We start from the raw sequence: 23,821 nt of genomic DNA, 5'->3' as shown, positions 1-23,821 counted from the left end.
CAGGCTAATGACTTCCTTCCCATTCCCAGGCCTCCCTGGAAAGGGATTAAGGTTCTCAGGGGCCTGGGTTGGTTTTCTCAAGAGGTTGTTACAGAAGGGTGAGCCTGGCTTCTCCCTGCTCCCAGGGTTCCTGTCTCACCAGGCAACCATACAACTCCCTCCAAGGTGTCATCCACCTTGGTGTAACACAGCCCGGAGCCATGTGGCTTGGCTTCTCAAAGTCTTCAAAGCTGCAGGCTAAACTAAATGTTTTCAGTTGCCTTGGGTGTTTTGTCTTAGCAATGGGAAACTCACAGATACTCTCCCTCTGCCTGAATCTTTTTACTTTTGAATGATGTCGCATATATTCAGTCAGAACCACTTCAACTGTAAGAAAAAGAATACACCTGCGCACTCTCCCCTCTCTCACCCCTATTGTTTGAAACTGGGGGAGCGTTTTTTTTTTTACAATGACTTCGAATGGACAAGAGAAAAACAAAGCAAAACAAAAAACCAGGGGAGTCAAATAGAAAATAATTCAAAAACCCCACCCAAATCTTGCTTCCTAAAGTCATGGGGTCTGTTAACATACATGGGCTGGTGGGTATGGCACCCACCACTTCCGGATGCCCAGGAAGCTGAGAAAAAGCAAGATCCCCCCATTCCTGTCCCCAGCTCCAGCTGCCCCATCACCCATGACCCCACTCACCTCTGGCCTTTGCATGTGAGTTTGCCTCCATCTAGGACAGTGGTTCTCAACCTTCCTAATGCTGTGACCCTTTAATACAGTTCTGCATGCTGTGGCGATCCCCAAACACAAAATTATTTCATGGCTACTTCATATTTGTAATTTTGCTACTGTTTTGAATTGTAATATAAATATCTGATATGCAACCCCCATGAAAGGGTTGTTCAAGCCCCAAAAGGAATCGTGACCCACAAATTGAGAACCTCTGGTCTGGAAGTTTACACACACACACACACACACACACACACACGCCTTTGATATTTCTCTGTTTTTTCTCTAATACCAGCTCAGGGCTCAGCTTATACACTGCCTTCTCTGGAACCCTCTTCTGCCTCCTACGTCAGGGCTAAGCTCCTTCTTATGTACAAGGCTCTGAGTCACTAGGCTCCTAGGATTTCTGTTACCTGCAGATCTCCCCAACTTAGCCCAGAGTTTAAACTATCAGGCCTTTCTCAAGGTCTCAGCTGTATCTCAGAGTCCAGCCCAGAGCCTGGCAGACAGCGGCCACAGAAGTGTTCACTGGATAAAGAAGGACCTATGAGCTATCGCCTCTGGGCCCATTCCTGAGAGGTTTGATCCAAGGCTCTGATTCCCCTGTGGCCTTGAGAGTGGCCTCCCATGGATTACTCGAGTCTCCACTGTCCAGGACAGCTCTGCCACTCTCTCCTGTCCACCTGGAAGCCTGGACCCACCAGCTCTGGAAATGCTGGGGCCACAGAACAGTCTGTCAGTGGGACACTGCCTGCCTCAGTGCCTTTGCCTGGCCAAGCCCTCAGTGACTTCCCCCTTCCCTGTCCCCACTGTCAGGAGCCAGCAGAGGGTCTGGGTGTCTCTGGACACCCAGGATTCAGAAGCAGGAGGCTCCAAGGGCCTGTGCCCAGCAGGGTGTGGGCCCCACCCAGGGATATGTTTACAGCCTCGAGAAAAGCTATTCTGGAAAGTTAATATGCACCTTGGCTCTCTCGATGTTTATTGCCACTGGTTGAGCGACGGCAGGTTGAGTGTAAGACAGAAGCTCGGGTGATGTCCCATCAGAGCCATGCCACTGCCTCAGACCCCGAGTTTATCATCATCTGAGGCCCAGACAAATGATGGGTCTGCAGCCAGGCAAGGATGGGTTCCCACCAGGCTTTGCAGCTTGGAGTCCAGTCCCCTGCCCAGGCCTCAGTCTCCTGATCCTGAAAGTGGGAGAGACCCTGCCTGCATTAAATGAGAATGGCCAAGCACAAAGTGGCTCTCCAGATGGATCAGAAAAAGAGCCAGGGACACAAGATGCCATCATTTTGGAGTGGATATGCAGAGTCTGGGACGTTCTTCCAGGGGAAGCTCAAAAGATGGTGGGGCATGCCAGGCTAGGTGTGCTTCAGACCATGCCACTGACAAGGGGAAGAGGCCGCTTCAGAGGATTCTCCAGGAGGAAGGCGGACAAACACCCGTGCCAAACACCCGTGCATTGACACAACCACAGAGGGACTGCAGCAGGGAGTGCCTGTGCGCACCTTCCCGTCAATCTAATTGGCTTTCGGGAAGAGGTGGGCCCAAGGTTGTGTTGGGACTGGTAATTAGACTGAGTTAGCCCAAACAGGGGAAGGAGTTGAGTGACTCAATACCACTCAGTGCTGTAGGGAGACTTGTTTCTCATTAGCAATCTTGGGTTGCTATGGTAACCTTGGCACTTGGTGTGAACCAGAGGGGAGCACAGAGGTGGGTAACGGGCACCCCACCTTAATGCACAGGGTCGCTGCCACCTCTCCCTGAGACCCAGGTCTCCTTTCCACAGTCAGTTCACTCAGGAAGGATGGGATGAATTGGAGCAAGGAGTCCCAGAGACTCTTCTGTGACGACATGGTCCCTGGCACAGTATCTTTTTGGAGCCTCCATGTCTTTATCGGCATCAGGCTGGTGGGGAAACTGAGTCTTGCAGATACTTTATGAGGCAGGAATTACTACTGTGCTTGCTCTAAAGACAAGAAGTAAAGCAACTGCCAGGTTCACAGAGCTGGAAGTGGAAGGGCCAGGACTGGTCTCCTGGCTGTCTCTCAGGCCCATGTGCCCAGCCAGCAGACTCCCCTGCTTCTGTGTCCTGTAATAGGGCTGAGGCTGGATCTGAACCTGGGTCTCTCTGATGCCAAGGCCTGGACTCGTTTTCTTGGGACAGGTGATTTACCTGAAGGGAGAAGGATGTGGGGTGGGTGCCTCAGCTTCCCCAAGATCAGAAATGGCATCAGGTGGCTCTAACACTTCAAATACAGAGTGCTAAGGGCTCCACTCTGCACTGCCAGGCCTGTGTGGCCCTGTGTGGCTCCTTCCACAGCCCAAAGAGTCCCCCATGTGCTGTCTATGACAAGCCTGCAAGGGTACCAACCCCACTGTGCAGCACCAATAGCTCCCCTTTTTCCACCCAATTTACGTGTGCATGTATGTATGTGTGTGTGTGTGTGTACATTTGTATGTGTGTATGAGTATGTATATGTGTGTGTATCCATCTGTAGAGAATCCATGCACATGTGGGCCTCTGCATGTGGAAGCCTGAGGTCACTCTTCCCTGCCCATCTCTCTCTTCTCTTTTGTCTTTTTCATTGGCGATAGCATCTCTCACTGAGCCTGGAGCTAGCCATTTAGGGTAGGCTGGGCCGCCCAGCACACTCTAAGGTCCCCTTGTCTGCTGCTTTCTAGCTCTGGGATCACACGCACATACCTGTGTTCCACTTTTTCACGTGGGTTCCGGGGCTTGAACTCTAGTCACTATATTCATATGGCAAGCACATTACTGACTGAGCTATCTTCACCCGAGACTCACTCTGAGACTGGCCCCTCCAGTTTCATGACCCCCCCCCCCAGCTTAGATTCAGTGAGATGTCCAAAGAGAGATGCTCCAATGCCAAAAACTAAGGATTTTATGTCCCGGTAGGGATGAGACCGTGTCTACGTGTTCCCTACCTCTACCCCAAATGTTTTGACATCAGACAAACCAGCAAGGGTGACACAATTCAGTCACCCACAGTCAGTAATCTAGCAAAACTCAATTCATTTTTTTTGAGCCTCAGTTGCCTTATCTGTAAAGTGGGGTAACAACACTGGCTTGTGATGATGTGCCCAGGGCTGGTTGCTGGCTGCTGGAAGAGCTGTCACAGCATCCAGGCCCTGAGTGTGTGCGCTTCCTTCCCTGGAGCCTTTGTTCTCATAGTTCCTATTCCCAGGCACACAGTAGGCCCTCAAGTGGTGTTTGCTAGGTGAATAAGCTTATGATCAAGAGCCTGGCACGAGTGCATGCCCCACCTTACCCATACTGTGTGACCCTGGGCCTGTCCCTACACCTCTCTCAGCCTATCTTTACCAAAAGCTCTCCCATACAGTAGAGACCCCAGGCGTCAGGGAGAGTGGCCAGAGGCCAGCCTGCTGGCCATGGGCCCTTCCCAAGAGGCCTAGCCTCACAGGGCAAGTCGACTTGCCCACAGGTTCACAAAGGCAACAAGGGGGGTCTCCTCCTGGTGACTTTGCCTTGGGACAGATGGGACACAGGAAGGCATCTGTCAGCCAGATGGCCTGGCTGACCTGAGGGGCCAAGACACCAGCTGGGAACCCGTGCCTGGTAGGCAGAACTGCTTAACCCCTTCCTGCCCTGCCACAAGAGCACATCCCCTGACCACTGACCAGTGCACTATCAGGCCTTCTGGCCTCTCACCTGGGGTGAGAAACTGAGGGGCTTCCCTGGGGCATAGTGAGGGTCTGAAGTGGAATCTCTGGCCTCCTGATACACAGAGAAGGTGATCTATGGAGGCACTGTGCACTGGTTCCTTCCTTCCTAGGACAGCAGCCCAGACCAGCCCTCTGTCACTACCACCTCCTAGGCACCTCCTCAAGCTGAGAGGCCAGGCTCTGTCCAAACATGGCCACTGGTGAATGCCGGCACCCAGCTCTGCTGTGTTGGCTGAGAGCCATAGCCACACCGTTCAACCTCTCTGGGCCTCAGTTTCCCCACCAAGAAGGGTGGTACTGGGCCAGGGAGATGTGCCAGTTCTATTTTAGAGGGATTCATGAGTCTGGAGGAAGGTGTGTGCCTCCCTTCCAGAATTCCAGTCAGATCCTGAAATCCAGGCAGATCCTCCTATGGAGCATGCCCTAGCTTGTGTCTGAGTCAAAGCAAACCCTCAGGGCAGCAGCAGAAGAAGTGGGGCATGGAGCAGCCTTGCACCCCAGACAGCGATGCTCAAGTGACCTCTCTCCTTGTTCTGTAGAAAAGGAAAACGAGACCAGGAAGCAGTCCCAATGGGAAGGCTGCTGGAAGGCACCAGTAGGGGCAGGCCCAGAGGAGCAGTATGAACAGAGAGCAGGGTTTTCAACGTTCTAGCCTGGGGGCAGGGGATGGATTCCCAAACCATCCCAGCAAGGAAAAGATGGCCCTCAGAAGTCCCACTAACTGATGCTCAGCTTGAGGGAGGCAGCTCAGAGCTGGTAAACTAATCTGGGATCCAGCCCAAGGCTGCATTCTGCTATCCATAGATGTGTCTCAAAACAGAGAACAAACATCAAAGGAGTGGTGGGGGAAGGGGATAAGTTAAGGCAGCTGCCAGCTAAGGGTGACAGCTGTCTGTCACCCCAGCAGAAAGGGGAGACACAGGGCTGGCTTGAATGTTCACTCTGCCATGAAGTTACTGTGCAACTTGGACAGTCACTGGCCCCTCTCTGGGAAAAGGGCTGGGGGAATCCAATAACTTGTAAGGCTTCTTGCTCTGCTTTGACAGGCACTGGGAAAGACCCCACCCACATAGAGTTGTTTCCAAAGCTCAAGAACAAGCACTGGAGTCCAAAGAAGGAAGGAAGGATAGAGGGATGATGGATGGATGGATGGATGGATGGGTGGGTGGGTGGATGGATAGATGATGGGTGGATGAGTAGATGGATGGGTGGATGGATGGATGGATGGGTGGGTAGATGGGTGGATGGATGAGGGGTGGATGGGTGGGTGGAAAAGTAGATGGTTAAATGGATGAATAGACAGAAAGGTAGAAAAATGGGTGGATGGGTAGATCTTGAAAAGGAGGAGAAAAATGTCCTAGGTGCCTGTACTGGCTGGTTTTGTGTGTCAACTTGACACAGGCTGGGGTTATCACAGAGAAAGGAGCTTCAGTCAGGGAAATGCCTCCATGAGGTCCAGCTGTGGGGCATTTTCTCAATTAGTGATCAAGGGGGTAGGGCCCCTTGTGGGTGGTGCCATCCCTGGGCTGGAAGTCTTGGGTTCTATAAGAGAGCAGGCTGAGCAAGGCAGGGGAAGCAAGCCAGTAAGGAACATCTCTCCATGGCCTCTGCATCAGCTCCTGCTTCCTGACCTGCTTGAGTTCCAGTCCTGACCTCCTTTGGTGATGAACAGCAATGTGGAAGTGTAAGCTGAATAAACCCTTTCCTCCCCAACTTGGTCATGATGTTTGTACAGGAACCCAACTATGCAAGTGTCCCCTGGGATGGCTACTTACACCTGTCCCCAGGCCTCTCTAGAATCATTCCCTGTGAGTACAGACACCCTTAGGGGACACTCTCTAGCGTGTACACACATGTGGGCACACCTACGCACACAGACAAACACAAGTCTCACATGCTCCAATCCAGAATCTCAGAAAGGGAAGTCAGACCTGTCCCTGCCGAAAGCTGAGTTCTGCCTGCACTGTTCTCCTGGGGCCCCCAACTTTTTAAACACGCTGCCAACACTAGAGGTGAGATGTGGTTGATGGGAGATGAATCCTCGAAGCTATAAACACCCAAGTCCATGAGACCACTGCCAGCTCTGCTCTTTTCTGGCTAAGACAAGGAATCAGTTGTTACATTTCCAAGACTCAGTTTTCCCATCTATACAATGGGTTGAGAGACAAGCTCCCTCCTAGTAGCATGATGGCAGTCAAGAGACTCTGTCTGAAAGGGACACATGGTGGCTCCTGGGAAGCAAAGTGGTGTTGGGCCTGAGGGCAGCCAGGCCTCTGAGGCTCCAGTGCCCGGCCCTGCTTCTCCTCCACCTAGCCTCCCACCTGGAGTGAGATTCCTGGGCTCAGCTCACCCAAAGCTACAAAGCAGCCTTTGTCTGGGAAGAAGCCCTAAACCACCAGAGCGCTTACGTCAGCGGCAGCGCTGGAAAACAATACTGAGCCGACCTTCAATGTCACCCCTCCACCAAGGCCTCAAGTTCCATGAGGCCCCAGGAGGCTACTTGCCTGTCCCCTGGGGCCCAGATGGAACCCTGTAATTGGACTCCTGACTCTCAATCCCAAGGAGAGGGCAAAGAACATGAGCCCATTTCTCAGCCTGGTAGAATGAGCTGAGTCCTCTGGGTAAACAGCTCCCCTCTCCTTGGGGCCAACAGGGCTGCTTCCACAACTCTCAGAGAAGGGACTGAGACATTCCAAGATCCCAGGAGAGGCAGGAACAGAGACACCCCCCCCATTCCCGCCACCTGGCAGCCACAGCCTGGGCCCTGAATGCCAAGCCATGCCCTCTCTCTTGGTCACCCTGCGGACAGAGTGCTGGAGAGGAGAAAGGACGTGACCTCCTCTTCACTGGCCACTCTAAGGAGAGGAAATGTCAGAACAAAAAAGGCCGATCTGCCTTGGGAGTGGGAGGAAGTAGGCCAGTTCCCACTGTGTGGGGCCTGGGGAGGGCCAAGGATGGAGTATTGCTAAGAGCCAGCACCACTTAGCATCCGTCATACATTCTGGCACAGAACCCTGGGACAGCCTATGTCTAAGGGGACATCCCCACTTCCCAGACAGACAGACAGAGGCTGCCAGGGTGAGGGGGCAGTGAGGTGAACCCCAGTGGCCCGAGTCTAAGTCGGGGCTCCCACTCTGTGTGAAAGGCCAACTCACAGGACAATGTGACCCCAAAGAAGACCGATGAGACCTGTATCTCTTAAGTCCCCACAGTTTAGTTGTGCCCTAAGACTCTGGAAGGAAACACCTGCAAGTTGGAGGCCCTTGGTCTTGGCACCCGGTAAACTCAGGCCCTGCTGGTCACAGCCTTCAGAGCTCAGACCTCTGCTGCCCCTGGCCAGGTAAGTCTGGGCACTTTTAGTATGTTGTCTTTTTTGTTGTTGTTGTTGTTTGTTTTTTGAGACAGGGTTTCTCTGTGTAGCCCTGGCTGTCCTGGAACTCACTCTGTAGACTAGACTAGCCTTGAACTCAGAAATTCGCCTGCCTCTGCCTCCCAAGTGCTGAGATTAAAGGCGTGCGCCACCACCGCCCGGCCAATATGTTGTCTTTACACGCTAGGCAGAAAGAGGGGCTCTGGAGAAATGACTTTGTAGGTCAGAAAGTCCCACCCGCATCCCAAGCCACAACCCTGGTGCCTATCGTGGCCTGGAGCCCTGTTGGTCTTTCCACCTGACTTCATCCGAGAGGAAACTGAGGCACAGAAAAAGCCATGCCACTATCCATGTGATTGGCAGATCAGGCCAGGGATCGATCAATAGACCAAGACCCCAGAGTGAGGCTAAGCCGATGAGCTGTGTAGGTGACCTTCAATGTCTCCTCTGTGGATAGAGAGAGCAAATCCCACCAGCAGTACCATCAACCTAGACGCCTATCTGCTCAAGGGCCCAGAGAGGCCACAATACCCCTCTTCATCCCAGTCTTGATCCCCAACCCTTATCTACACATACCCCATCAATGCCTCCATCTGCCGGGTATTTTTCAAACTCCTCCTTCAAGCTTTACATTAGCCTTAACTCGAGCCTTAACTCGTAGCCTTCAAGGGAGCCCTGGGTCCAGCCCCTTCCTGTGTGACCATTCTTCCACAGGGACAAAGAGGAAACACTGAAAAACAGCTCTTTAGTCTTTCTCAAAAGACAGCAGGCACTAAGGCCCACTAGGGATGTGGCTCAGTTGGTAGAGTATTTGCTCAACATGCATGAGGTCCTGGGTTCAATTCCCAGCAATGCATAGACCAGATATGGTGGTGCATCCCTTCAGTCTCAGCACCAGAGAGGTGATTTGCAGGAGGATCAATAGTTCAAGGTCATTGGTCATCATCGGCTACACAGAGAGTTCATCGCCACCATGGGCTACCTAAGACCCAAACTTAAGACAGCAGGCACCACCCTCAGCACTGGGGATGGCAAGGGGGTGGGGGATGTGAATAACAAGACTGAATGAAGAGCACGTGGAGCAGTGTGGACTGCGGGAACAGACGCAGGCATCATGAGAAGAAAAGTTAGAGTTCCCTCCCCACTCCCCACTCCCACTGCACATGAGCTGAGGCCCCCACAGGCCAGCAACAGCCTCTAAGACCTGGCAGGCAGCATCCTCCATCCCACCACACACAGCTCACTGCATAAGAGTGGGAGGGGCCCTGACCTTGATGGCTCAGGGTATACACAGAGGCTCTGACCACAAGCTTGAGCAGACACATGTGCACACACGAGAGTGCACACGCACACACATGCACACATATGCACAAGCATGCATACACACATGCGTGAGCACACACACATGTGCATACACACATAGGCATGCATGCACACACAGGCATACACACACACACCCATGAGTGCACACATACAGGCACTTACCCTACACACGTGCACACACACATAAACACACATACACACATATGCCCATGTACACACACACGTGTACACATGCACATATACACATGCATACACAAGCACGTATGCACACATACATACGCATGCGCACACACATGCATGCATGCACACACACATGCACGCATGCACACATGCTCCTCAGCGGCAAGAGCTGCCCGTCAGACCTGGCATCCAGTTAAAAGGTGCACAACAAAAGCGCTTTCCTCACCCAGTGAGTGATGGATGCCTCAGACAGAGGAGGAGCAGGACCACAAGTCGTGAAGAACGGAGATAGGAACCCAGAACCGGAAAAAGCAGTGAAGAAGATGAGAAGAGAGACTTGGAAGAAAGCGCACAGAAGAGCACACAGAAATCTAGAAGAGTTTGGAAAAATAAAAGACCAAGGAGCACTTCAGCCTGTGGCTTCAGCACACACTAGAGACCCCTTTCTCAGCACTGTCCCTTCAAAATGTAACTGGAGTGCTGCTTCCTCCAGGGATCCTTCTTTGATTGGTTCTACATTATACTGGGGTAATTCCTGGGATCTTGGGCCTGGGGCCACTCCACAGTTCACAGCTCACCAGTGCCCAAGGCAGAGTTCCAGGACCTTCTGCTCTCGACTTTGTAAAATTTCCACTTTGCCCCAACTCTGGCAAGATGGCCTTCCGCCCAGTATTGCAGGGGGCCAGAGCAGAAAGGGGGTTCCCAGCGGGCCCTAGGAGCCTGTGTTGTCCCTGCTCAGAAGGAAGCTTGACTGCCAGGGGATTTCACAAGGTCCACTAAAACCAGCAGATCTTTCCTCTCCCCCAAGACAGGCAAGAGGTGGCAGGGAGCCAAGAACTGCCTTGAATAAGTTGAAAACTAAAAAACGACCCCTTGAGAGCAGAAGGCAGCGCGTCCCCTGCAGGAGCCAATACCCACCAAGTGACAGGTGGGCAGGGCAGAGGCTGGGCAAACCTGAACTCAAAGCCCACTCGCTGAGTGCGCAGAGCACACAATCTCTCCGGCGGTTCAGAGCCGCTCAGAGACAACGCACAACAGTCACTCTGGGCCCCACCTTGAGGGCTCTGAGGACCCAGAGGCTGAGGGTCCAGAGCAGCTTCTGGGGGATGATGGCGCTCAGGCCCTGAGCTCCTCACACAGTCCACCTCGTGTATGACCAGCCACAGGTAGAGAAATAGAGACTCTGAGAGGCAAAGTCTCTGCAAGCACCGGCAGGCTCTCCCTCCCTAGACAGGCTCTACTAACGCCCTGCTCCAAGCAATCCCGCCTCAGCAGCTTTCCATCCACTGCTCTGTCAGCTGCTCTCATGGCCCATGGTGGCAAAGGCAAGGACAAGGGCAAGAGGTGTGTCACGGAGCTTGGGATATCCCGGGGGCGGGGGGCGGACTGAAGTCAGGAGGCCCCCTGTAGGATCCAGTATTTCGAATGATTCAAGCACACAGTCATGCCTCCAGGCATCACTGCGGCATCACTGCAGCTAATCAACACACGCCTCCTGAGGTCAGATTGCTCACCCCTTGTGCAGAAGGGAAAGCTGAGGTTTGGAACAGGAGAGCTGTTGGCTGTGGGCTCCCTTCTCTGAGCACAGTGTAAAAGTTGGATCTGAGGGCTGACTCACTGAGTTAACTCTCCCCTAGCCCTGTTCCCTAAATGGCTCAGTTTTGGCATATCTAAAATGGGCTGAGGACTGTGCTCACCCCGCAGGATTAGAGTGAGGTTCCGTGAATTGGGTGCGTGTGTACCCTCTTTGAATGCAGCCTGGTAACAGATAAATGCCATATAAATATTGGTTTATGAAATGAACTAAGAAATGACTATCAGGTTCCTAGGCATGGGCATTGTTTGACAGGCACTTGGCACTTGGCACGTGGCAGTGTCATATGACACATCTGTTAGCCCCAGACACAAGTTCCAGGAGCAGAAGCTGTCTGTTCCATGGCTGCCATGGGGACGACAGAACTCCAACTTCTCAGACAATCATCGTCCCCAGCAAGAGACAAGAGAAGCCAGTGACTAGTTCTTGATTTCCGGCAAAGTTTGCAGTGTGACCAGAAGCAAAAAGTTGGGGGATCCCCAGCCCCCATGTTGCCCTCCAATGTCCCGGCTCCTTCCCGCTTGTTGTGAACACATAAGATGCTTTCAAAGCACTATCAGATCCCCTAGTTGCCTAGGACACCAGGAGACTAGCGACAACAAGGGTATTTACTGAGGGCCTGGGATACACAGTCTGCCTGCCTTCAACATGCACGGAGGAGCCCCTGTGCCTTCCCACTAAACTGTTGCATGGGGCTGAGACTATTGGGGGGGTGTCTCGAGCAGGTACGCTCATGTGTGTGCCCGTGCAACCCAGAGACAGACCCGCTCACTTAGCTATGAGCCCTCAACTGGAGCTCTTCCCCTCCCCCAAATGAGGGTCCTCTCTGAAGAGCAGGGAGGACTGGGGCGGCTGTAGGACAGCTCAAAGTCTCTGCTGCCTGGTGTGCTAATTTGCTACCTAAGAAGCCATTGCTGCCTTTTATCAGCCTCCAGGTGGCATGGACTGAGTTCACAGCAGGGGAGAGAGAGGGGCACAAGGCCAGTGGTTGGAGGGTCTAGACCTGGAGGAGGAGTTTACACCTGGCTAAGCCATCTTGCCAGCCCCTCTTCCATTTGAGACACTTTCACCTTGAATCCCAGGCTGGCCATGAGCTCACTAATGAATTTGCCTTGTAGCCCAAACTGGCCTCAAACTCTCCATGATCCTCTTGTCTCAGCCCTCCCAAGTGCTGACAGAAAGACGGACTGAGGTGTAAGAAAGAAAATGAAGCTCATCAAAGCCAGACCTTCCAGGAAGGTCACAAGGAAGCACAGGAAGTCACGGGCATGACAAGCCCACCCCCCCCCCCGCATCCCAGGTGGACAACCTGGGAAGGCCTACCTCCCTTAGGCAGGTCTGTGCAAGGACTGAACTCCATGGACTCAAGTGGCCCACCATGGAGGGGGCGCAGCTGGGTGCTTCTGCTGGCTTTATGCTGGGTGGCAGTTTCTCTCTTGTACCAGAGACTGTATAAGAAGCCACACCCTGCCTAGGAAGCAAGCATTGGTCCCTGACATGAACAGGAAGGTGCTCCCCTGACATGGGCAGGAAGGTGCTCCCCTGACACGGACAGGAAGATGCTCCCCTGACATGAACAGGAGGTGCTCCCCTGACACGGACAGGGAGGTGCTCCTCTGACATGGACAGGAGATGCTCCCCTGACATAGACAGGAGGTGCTCCTCTGACATGGACAGGAGATGCTCCCCTGACATGGACAGGAGGTGCTCCCCTGACATGGAAGGAGTTGCTCCCCTGACATGGCTAACCAAATGCTCACCAGCCAAGGCTCCCACCTGGCCCCAGACCTTCCCTAAACCTCTCAGGATGGTGTACCCAGAAGTAAGCACAAGCCCTAAACTACTGCCCAGTTCCCAAGCAGGCACTCAGAGCTCAGCCTACACAGAGCCAGTCCAGCCTCACACCATCCTGCAAACCCTCCCCACACAGCTCTTTACCTCAGGCATATACCCTTCTGTAGCTATGCGAGCCCTCCAGCTCCTCCCATATCCTGGCACAGAGCTTAGCTTTCCCAGTTGATCTGACTGATTGAGTCTGGCTTTTTGAAACAAGCTTACATTGTAGTCCTGGCTGTTCTGGAACCCACTATATAGCCCGTGCTGTCTTCAAACACATGGAGATCCTCCTGCCTCAGCCTCCCTAGCACTGGGATGACAGATGTGTGGCACCACAGTGGGCAACCTTCCCATTCTATTGATGGGGAAACTGAGACTGGGAGAGGCTCAGCACCTTGCTCAGACTCACAAGGTTTGTCACTCTTGTGTCAGGCCTGGGCATCACGCCAGCTCACAGAGTTGCTGTGTAGAGACTGAAGCTGGGTCCGCTGAAGCTCCAGATGCAGGCCTTTCTCCCAGCATGCCAGAGACCTAGATGCCCAGTCTGTGTCACCTGACCTCTCTGTCTCCTGGGTGCCTAGTAGCATACAGCAGCCAGATTGCAGTCCTCCCAGACTGCACAAATATTTACTCAGCGTGGACTCTGGTCGGTCTGACCGAGCACTATGAACACTGAAGGAGCTTCGAGCAGTGGCGCTGCAGAGCACTGAGTAGCAGATGCATCCCGGCCTATTAGGGTTCAGAGTGTGCGGGCCATGGGGTGGAAGGAAGTGTAGTCTCAGGAACACTATGGGCTCACACATTTACTACTGAGTGCAGGGGGAACCAAGGGTAGGTAGTCCTGTCTCAGGACTCCAGCCATCTGTGACACAAAACTACACAGAATGCCTGTCTGGCTTCATGTCCTCAATGCCAACAAAAGACGGAACCACAAAGTCCCACCCTCCGGGATCTGGTACCCAGCCGAGTGGCAATCAGTTCTGCTCAAAGCCTTGGAGTCCAGTTGCAGCAAAGGATGCGTGCAAGAGAGTCTGCTAGATTCTGTTCTACCCTTCTGTGTCCTTCAACAGCAATGTGTGGAGATTCAAGCTGCAGAGCTAACACCAGAGACCAGGTGCTTGCAAACATGTACGAGTGCGTTTTGTGCACAGTGGCTGGAGGTGGGGGTGGGTAGGCATGCATCCGGTGGGGCTGGCGGAAAGCCGCGCCTGCATTCCTCTGGGAAGGGAGGAATCTTCAGAGTCAGCTGTCCCCTGGTTTCCCTTCTTTTTTGGGACCTCCCTCCCTCCCCTCCCTCTGGCTCTGAGAGGCCTTCCCAAATCTGTCCCCCAGGGGACCAAGAGACTCAGTAACCCCGGTCTCTGGTGAACTGAGGTCCTAGAAGGAGGGGTATGGGTGTGGATTCCTTTAAGACAAAGGGCTGGTGTGGGGAATCGAGAGTTCCGGAGGCACAAATCACTCCCAGAATGGCCAAACTGCCCTTCAGCAGGACAAAGAGGAGACCAGGCCTCCCTCCACCCCCAGCACCATCTCTGGCGCCTTCCATGGGACACAGACAGAGGCAATGTGTCCTGAAATGGATTTGTTGGGCAGCCCAGGGCTGTGTCCAGAGGGCCCTATAAATTAAGGGAGCAGACTCTGTGGGCTCCAATAAAGAACATCCTCAGGCCTTCCCAGGCTGTGGAGGCCTTCACTGAAGAACTAAAATATTCTTTCCCAGCCCCCTCTGTACAGAGGCCAAGAGCCCTGTGTGCTCAGAGAGGCCAAAAGATTTGCCCATGGTCAGATAGGCAGCAGAATCTGGATTCGAACACTTTCTCATCATCCTTAGGTGCCTCACTGAGAAATTAAAGCTCCTATTATTGAAGGACCCTATTATTAGGAGCTTCAGAAATTTAAAAAGTGTCAGAGGCCTGGGGACAACCTTCTGAGACAGTCTTTGTGGCTTGGGGCACTAAGGGGCCAGTCCCCACCTGCTGGAGGGCCTCCCTGAGGCATGCTGGGAAAGGCAGGGACACTCCAGCTGCCCACTTAACGTCCCCTTTTGGAGCCCTCAGTTTTAGCTAAGAGCCCAGCCCCTTCCGTCTCACAGTCAGAAATAGCTGTGACAGAAGTCCCTCCTATCCTAGGAGCGAGCTTTTTTAAAAGACTCTGAGAACAGCAGCAGGAGAAAGTAGAAAGCCTTTGAGAAGGCCCTGCTGGAGGCTGATGTGGGCATCACATCAGAGTAGGATGAGAACAGTGTCAGTTAAAGGGGCTTCCCAAAGCCAGCTGTGGATGGCAGCTCCCCCACCCCATCCCCTGGGCCTCGGTTTCTCCTCCTCTGACATGAAAGTATGCAGCTGAATTGGTGATTTCTTTTATCAACAGCAAACCTGTTTCTATACAGACTATCCTTTAGAATCATGGAAAAAAAGATCCTGTGGTTGGTATGGATCAAATCCCTGGGGCTCACCTTCCCACCGCCCCCAGACTCACCCATGAGGCAGGCACCTTGCTATGGGCTCTGGGGAATCTGAAGAGCCTACTTAAAATCCACCAAGATAAAAGACCACGTGGGTCTCTCAGATGCTCTGACAGACCTCCATTCACCTCAAATACCAAGGACTAAGCCAGCCAGGAGCACGCCTGTCTACCTGCGACAAGGGTAGAAAGCCTGCCAGCCCATAATCAGAGGGCCTACAGGGCTCAGGGCTTTGAACCTGGGACAGTCATCCTGCGCGGCAGGCAGCTGAGTTGCCTCTGCCAGTACTTGTTACTTCCTGGAACAGCGGTGACAACTTCCCCATGATAGCCAGTGGGACCTACATTAAAGTTTTGCTTGACCCACCCTCCTCCAATAAATGAAAGAGGCTATCATGGGAACATGTCACGATATAGACTCTGGGCATCCAAAGCAGAGATGCCCAGAACCTAAGGAAAGCACAATAAACACAAAGTGATCTGAAAAGGCAAAAAGATCAGCCATGAGACAGACCCAGGGGTCCCCCAAGGGAGTCCAGGTCCCTCTGAGGCTAATTCAGAAAAGGCATGTATTTAAAGTTCAGATATTTTGACAGGATTCCCCCACCCCACCCCCGGGGGAAAGCACCTGACTTGCAAACTCAGAACAAGAGATCTTGGTGGACTGGGTGGTGACAGAAAGCAATGTTTGTTTTGGTTTCCAGATCAACGCTTCACAACTTTGCCCTCCATACAGTCTCGGTGACCACACTTCCCACGCGGTAAAGAGCAGGTTGGGCCAAAGAGAAACTAAAGAAGTGGTGACCAGAGCCAGGGCAGAGGGCACTCTAGGGCCAGAAGCTCTGCTCTGGGTGGTGTGCGCAAAGAACCAGCAGGGTGTTCCTGATGGAAGACCACGTCAGACGGCACTTGGGTCTGGAACTTGGAACCCAAGACTATGTAAGGTGAAGGAACAGACAAGCCCATGCCCATCTGTATGTGTGTGTGATTTAGCAATAAGGAGGGATATTCTACATATATACACAAACACAACACATCCCCTAAAACACTGCCTGTGTTAAAGAAGTCAGGTATGGAAGACCACATATCATGGGATCCAGCTTCTGAATCACCCAGAAAAATGAGAAGGGCAGAGACACTGGCAGAGACAGCTCTAGAGGGAAGCTGTTTGCAAACAGACAGGAAGGAGTTTTGGGAGGGGATGCGAGTGTTCTAAAACCAGACCCTAGAGACAGGTATATTGCTCCACATTTTCTAAAAATCATTGTTATACTTAAATTTGGGTAGCTTTAAGATGGACTGATTCTACCTCAGCAGAACCAGGGAACTATAGGTGCATATGGCTAGGAACGAGTCATGAGACAGAACCATAGACACCTGCAGCTTCTAGACCTGACTAACCAGCCAACTTACCATTTAGTGAAGCAAGCAGGAGCCTCTGAGGTCCTCGGGATTGATGTAGAGAATGCTGTAGCCCTTCTCTCTGGTGCTCAACATGGGGGTGGGGTGGGTTCCACACTAGACACCCCAGGAAGCCATGATGCCTTTGGTAGTCTAGAGACCAGGCAGCCAAATACCTTGGTCTCATCTCTTGACTTCTCAGTAGCTGGAGGTCGGCCGGCAGCTCAGATATAGTTACTTATTGCAACCCAATATGCCCTGCACACTAGGTAAGTGCTCTACCATGGAGTGTCATATACTGACAAGCTCTACCATGGAGTGTCATATACTGACAAGCTCTACCATGGAGTGTCATATATCGACAAGCTCTACCATGGAGTGTCATATACCGACAAGCTCTACCATGGAGTGTCATATACGGACAAGCCCTACCATGGAGTGTCATATACCGACAAGCTCTACCATGGAGTGTCATATATCGACAAGCTCTACCATGGAGTGTCATATACCGACAAGCTCTACCATGGAGTGTCATATACTGACAAGCTCTACCATGGAGTGTCATATACTGACAAGCTCTACCATGGACTGTCATATACTGACAAGCCCCCACACCCCTCTCACAGCGTATAGCCCAGAGATTTTCTTTTTAATCTTTTTTTTTTTAAGTTAACTGGTTTCCTACTTTCTTCCAGAAAGAAAACTCAGGAGAAACTCCATACTGCAGCCAGTGAGAACAGAATGCTTGTCTGTATGTATTTATAGTGTAGACTTGAATATATAAGTTAATTTGTTCTAGGTTCAGTGAATGCAATTGATGAGGGCATTTAGCAGAAAATCAAAAGTTTCTTGTCAGACTCCGGTGGGTGGGCAACTGTGTAAGCAGCATGCTTGGTCAGCAGGCAATAGGCTCCAAAGAAAGAGCCTTTAACTGGAAGCCAACTATTTAAAGTCAGCATGCTGGTGGGATCAGGTGTATCAACATCACTGTATAAAAGCAAGAGCACATTCATGACTGAACTAACATTTTGATGTATTGGGTTTTTTTTTTAATACGTTTACGCATGTGTGTGCATGTGTGTTGCATGTGCATTCATGCCACTACACATGTGTGGAGGTCAGAGAACAAGTTGTAGGAGCAGGCTATCCCCACCTACCGTGTGGGTCCGGGGATAGAACTATGGTCCTCGGGCTCGGCGGCAAGCACCTTTACCCACTGAGCCATCTCGCAGGCCCTTGTTGTATGTTTTATTAATTACCCAAGGAGCCTTTTGTAAAGTATCAGCAAGAAAGCCCAGGGCTTCAAGGAAGACAGCTGTTGTCCAAACCACCTTGCTTTACAGGTGGGGAAACCGAGGCCCGTGCAAGGCAGAATGCTGGCTTTGGAAAAATCCAAAGCTTTGAAGCAACTCCAGAGAAGGAAGGAAGGTGTCCAGGAACCTCCCAGAAGGATGGGAAGAGAGATACCCCACCTGTCTTAGCAGGGCCGGCTCATTCCAGGACAGTGCCAGAAGCTGACATCACAGCCCACACCCTGGGTGCAACCTGAACGGCTCATTGCTCAATGACAATCCATCCCTCTCAAAGCCTGGGCCCAGGCTTTCTATCACCTTAGTAGCCAGGGCCAAAAAGCACACACGCAATTAAACAAATGCGGCACAAGCCTGTGTGATGACTACACAGTGAAGGGTGGCAGACAGGAGGGCCAGCCCAACCCTCCTCCTTGAGTTTCACCGTCCAAAGCAAGTGTCTCTTTCCCTAGTCTGCCCTGCCATGAATGACCACCAAGGCAGGAATAGCCTCCCCAGGAATGGCACGGGACATTCCCAAAGCCAGGGGAACAAAATAAATGCATTCTCCAAGCAATCCAGGCCCTGCAGCAGCACTGGGGGCTCCAGGCATCGCTGCTCCCTGTTAGCACAGGTAAGAACATCTACTTGATGACTTCACACCGTCGTCCAACATGGGCTTCATCCCACTCTCCCTGGAACACTGGCTGATCAGTGCAGTCCAGATTTCCCTGAGGAGCAAATGGGTTTCCAAGTAGCTAACAATCTCCCCCGCAGGTGACGGGGCTCACACCTGACTTCTTCCCTGGCAGTAGCCTTTAGTAGAGGGTAAGAGCGAAGACCTAGGCCCAGCTCCCAGGGAGGAAGTTTAGGGTGGAAAGGGATGGTCCCACTCCTTCATAAGTAAGGACAACAAAACCAGAATTACACTTGTCTGAGATTGGAGCCTGAGACCAGAGTCCCCCACCCCCAAAGACCTGAGACCTACACGCAGACCCTTCCCCTCCTTGTATCAGAACGCTGAGTCGACAGTACCATCAAGCAGGCTGCGGGCAGAAAACATGTCAGTATTGCAGCCAGGAAACCTGAAGGCAAGGACCACACTGGCCAGCTTGCAGGCAGTCGGTCCCTGACCTCCAGCGGGACCCCGTGATCTGGGTTCATCCAATATTCTAACCTACGCGTGTCTCTTCCCTGAGGGGTGGGGATTCCTTAGGCTGAATTCATGGGACCTATTCAATAAACCGTGAGAATTGGGAGAGTATGAAGAAGAAGAAGAATTTCTAAGAGGCCAGTGTCTGGTTCTGATTCTGCAGCCCAGAGATCTGGGCCTTATAGACCTGGAACAAGATAGGCGACCCTGGGGCCCTAGGGACAGATCCATCCATCTTCACACGTGAGCTCATTAAATTCAAGGACAAAAAAAAAAATGACAATGAGCTAGTTGAGATTTTTTTCCTTACACCTGCTATGGGAAAGGGGATCTACGACCCACATCTCGGGGAATACCTAGGCTAGGAGACACACCAGCCATGACTCCCGGTAAAGGATCAAATCTTGACTTTCACCACGGATTAGCCAAGCCGCCTTGGGCAAGACAGTTGGTACCTCTTCGTCTCAGTTTCCTCATCTGCAGTATGGGGACAGGCTGCCTCACGCCGCACTGTCCAGTGGACAGAATGAGATCACCACAAGTCCGCTGGTTATTACGTCCCCGGGGAAACAATGTGCCTGGCCCCAGGGGTCGGTGCCCAGGTATCCCGCGCTCCCTGCTCTCGTGGATTTAGACGACCTAGGTCCTCCCGCAGTTCGCAGCCCACATGCCAGGCCCTGCTGCCGGTCCTGAGAGCGGCGGAGGAGGGGCGCGTCCACTCACCTCCGTTTGTACTCGTCACGCTCGCGCTTCACCTTGGCCAGCACGTTGTAGAGAGCGCGGATCTCTGGCGTGATGGTGTCAATCTGCACGCCTACGCCGTCCGGGTGCACCCACGACACGCCGGGGCCCTGCACCGTCTCCACGCCGCCGCCTCCCGTGCGCCGCACCTGCGTGTAGCTCCAGATGGTCCCGGGCAGGCGACCGTAGTGCTGCGGGTGCGAGCCGCCGCCGGGGGGCAGGCCGCCCAGGGCCACCGCGTTGGCGTTGACGCCGGTGGCCGCGCCGAGGGCCTGCCCGGCGCCCGCAGCCGGCGGCCGCAGCAGATCCGGCCCGGTCTGCACGGCCTGCTCGCGGGAGAAGGTCTTGTAGCGCAGCCGCCGATCGCGCTCGCTCTGCTGTTGCTCCAGCTGTTTCTCTAGGAGCCGGTTGCGCCGCTCCAGCTCGTGCACCTTGGCCAAGAAGCAGCGGAAACGCACGTTGAGCCCCTTGAGGAGGTGGATGTTGGAGCCCAGGTCGTCCCGCAGCGCCGCCGTTACGGGCGAGGGCCCCGGCCCGGCTCCGCCACCACCGCCGCCGCCTGCGCAGCCGCCGCCCCCCGGCGGGCAGCCGAAGGCCAAGGCCATCTCTCCGAACAGCAGCGAGTTGACCATGCGCCGGCTGCGTGGCTCAGGGCCCCGGGCCCGCGGCTCCAGATGCGGCTCCAGCTCGGGGCCGGGCTCCCGGCGCGGCCGGGCCAGGGCGGGCGCGGGCGCGGGCGCGGGCTCCAGCTCGGCCGGGGTGGTGGTAGATGCCAGATGCGGCTCCGCGGCGTCGGGAGAGATGGTGGGACGAGCTGGAGGTCGCGGAGGCTGCGTGGGGCTGCTGAGGGGTCCGGTTGCATGCGCCGCGACTGTCAGAGCTGCTGTGGACCGGCCGCAGCAGCGGCTCGCAGAGGACTCTCAGCCGGCGCTGCCCCCTCTGCGGCGCGCCCCGCCCTCTGCAGGCGCAGACCACGCCTCCAGGGCCCGCCCTCTGCAGACACAGACCACACCCCCTGCCTGGCCGCTCTCTGCAGGCTGAGGCCACGCCCCTGCCCGGCCCGCCCTCTATAGGAGAAGGCCTAGCCCCCTTGCATGGACCGCCCTCTGCGGACATAGGCCACGCCCCTCCACCCGTTGCAGCGATTTCACCCGCTGAGACTCGACTCCAGCCCCGGCCACGCCCATCGGCCCTTGGACTCCGCCCACCCACAAGCTGCGCCACTGGTCTGCGAGGCGCCTTTCGGCTGCGGCTCAGGCTCCGCCCAGCCACGGCCCGGAAAACCCTCGCCGGCGTGCGGCGCTGCAGGCCTAGCGGGGTTCAGATAATCTAGCGCAGTCTGGAGGCGAAACTGCACCCGGGAACGCAGCAGAGTCGGGCGCTTCAGCCTCTTGAAAAGGTGGACGGCCAGGGGAGGCCTCACTTCCCTTCCTGGGGAGCCCTCCACCACCAAGTCTGCCAGGCGGGCTTGACTACCTGCCTGCCCTCCCTCCGGCCCCAAATTTCCGTGCCCCAGATTCTCAAGGCGTGCGGGTGACTGTGGCCTGCAAATGTCTGGCAACCATAGTGTGCGAAGATGCATACATACAAACCAGCTCCCTTACTCCAGCCTCCGGAGGCCTTGGTCCCTTTCCTGTCCCCCTACCAGGCAGGTCCAGGGCTCCTCGCAGCCTTTCAGCCCGCTAGTTCATGGCAAACCCAGAAGCAGGGCTATGAGATAAGCTGGGGAAGAGAAAGCCATGAGTCTCCCAGCATGCTTGTCCTCACAACCCTGACTAACCACCTCCTGTCACCTATCACCACATTGTCACAGTCTGCGCTGTAGTTGAGCCCAGAGCTGAGGTTCTGTCTGTCCATCATTTCTCCCAAATGCTTTGCTGCAGTATGGAATACCACCCATCCATCCTCCATCCATTCATCCATCTATCCATCCACCAATCCATTACGTTGTCTTCACACCTACCACCCTAAAACCAGTGTTTCCTGCAATCTCCAAGTGTCTCCCGCACCCACTGCAAGCATTAGCACGCAGTAGGCACCTACTTAAGTATCATCCTCATTTTACAGAGGTCGCCGAGACCTGAGCAGTACCACCATGTCAAAGCATACTCTACCCAGCCTTTGGTCCTCACCACAAACCTCCTAAGCGAAGGACCCCCACCTTGAACGCCCATGGCTTACACCATCAGCTCCTAACCAGATACGTGGTATGTTCTAGATTCTTCCAGCCACGTCTTTTTTTTTTTCCTCACTGCCATTGTCTCATCACTGACTTATGCATCCGTCTTGTCTGCTTGTGTGTAAGCTTGTGGGCGGGTACCCTGTCTCACAGGACAATGCCTTGGTGTTCTTGGTGACAGAGGAGAAAGAGTGTGTGCTGTGGGCTGGTGTTCTGGGGTGGTGCTGTGGGCTGGTGTTCCTGCTGTGTTTCAGGTTTGGTCATGTTGCCTTCCATCCCTCCCTACCAGATGACTTAGCTCTGTGCTTCGGCACTACCTTCTGGTGATCTTTCTCCCCGAACCCAAGCTTACCTGGTCACTGCTCTTAACTTTTAGATCACATAGTCTTTGACGCTGTCCACCCCAAAGAGTCAAGAACCCTTTGGCCTGAAGTTGTGGCTCTTGGGTTCCCACCTGGACTGAGAATAGAATCTTGAGAGGGTTGTGACCCTGGGGGAGACCCACTTTCCACCCTTATGGTTGCTGGTCAACGCGTCCTTTGACTCTGAATGAAGTCTTTGCGATTCTGTCACCCCTAGAAGTCAGATTGGGCTCACTGCTCTATCTGTGTGCTTGGTGTCAGTGTTCGGGATGGAACTCAGGATGTCCCAGTTGCTAGGCAAGCCCTCACTTACTTGAGCTGTACCCTCAGCCCTAAGTCTCATTTTTAAAAAAATTGCTTGTGTGTGTGTGTGCGCGCTAGTGTGTGCGAGCATGTAGATGTAGGTGTATGTGTGTGTGTGCATGCATGAGTGTGTGCATGCATGTAGGTGTGTATGTATGTGTGTGCACGCACACACATGTCACAACCTCAGCTCTCACAGGACCTCTTGTTGGATATTCTGTATGTCAGGCTAACTGGTCCTGGAGGTTCTGATTCTCCTGTCTCCTCCCATCTTGGGTTTGGGTTTTTTTGTTGTTGTTGTTTTGGTTTTGGTTTTTTAGAGACAGAGTTTCTCTGTGTAGCCCTGGATGTCCTGGAACTCACTCTGTAGACCAGGCTGGCCTTGAACTCAGAAATCTGCCTGTCTCTGTCTCCCAAGTGCTGGGACTAAAGGCGTGTGCTACCACTGCCCAGCTTCCTCCTATCTTGTTATAAGAACACTGGAACTACAGATGCTTGCACTGAATTCAGTCTTATATGGGTCCCCAGGGATCTGAACTCAGGACCTCACAGCATTAAGAGCTTTACCCACTGAGCCATCTCCCAAGCCCCATTATTTAATGTGCTAATAAAGAAATGTATAGGGGGCTAGAGAGATGGCTCAATGGGTAAGAGCACTAACTGCTCTTCCGAAGGTCCTGAGTTCGGATCCCAGCAACCACATGGTGGCTCACAACCACCCGTAATGAGATCAGACGCCCTCTTCTGGTGCGCCTGAAGACAGCTACAGTGAATTACGCTGGAGCGAGCGGAGTGGGGCTGGAGCGAGTGGGGCCGGCAGAGGTCCTGAGTCCAATTCCCGACAGCCACACACATGATGGCTCACGGCCATCTGTACAGCTACAGTGTACTCATACACATTAAAAAAAAAAAAAGAAATGTATATATATTGCAAGTTTGCTTTTTGAGTACTTTGATGACTTGCATTTGAAACTGTTTTTGTTACATGAATTTTGTCAGAATGCAAAAAAAAAGATATAATTTTTGTTTGTTCATTTTCAAAACATGGTATCATATAGCCCAGGCTGGTCTTGAACTTGTGATTTTTCCAGCCTCATCTCCCAAATGCTGAGATTACAGGCATAGGACATCAGGCATTTCTTATGCATCAATGCCCTGTGCAGGCCAGGCAAGCACTCTTCCAACAGCAAAATCAAAATGC

At 53.4% G+C, this 23,821-nt stretch overlaps 1 protein-coding gene across 2 annotated transcripts in view; it reads right to left on the bottom strand.

Annotated features, from left to right (window-relative positions):
• Positions 1–20,722, bottom strand: part of Iffo2 (intermediate filament family orphan 2) — a 44,465-nt gene extending 23,743 nt beyond the window's left edge. Inside the window, exon 1 of one of the 2 annotated variants that reach the window (XM_031379269.1) lies at positions 19,759–20,722. In XM_031379269.1, the coding sequence (XP_031235129.1) occupies positions 19,759–20,408 (650 nt within the window). In that variant the 5' untranslated portion in view covers positions 20,409–20,722. The remainder of the gene's footprint in view (positions 1–19,758) is intronic. The other variant, XM_031379268.1, reaches the window with a different exon arrangement.
• Between the last annotated feature and the right edge of the window lie 3,099 nt (positions 20,723–23,821).

The sequence above is a fragment of the Mastomys coucha genome, unplaced genomic scaffold (genome assembly GCF_008632895.1).
Source record: "Mastomys coucha isolate ucsf_1 unplaced genomic scaffold, UCSF_Mcou_1 pScaffold18, whole genome shotgun sequence".
Lineage (NCBI taxonomy): Eukaryota > Metazoa > Chordata > Mammalia > Rodentia > Muridae > Mastomys > Mastomys coucha.
Note: the sequence above shows the minus strand (reverse complement) of the source record. Positions and strands in the feature narration are given on the sequence as shown.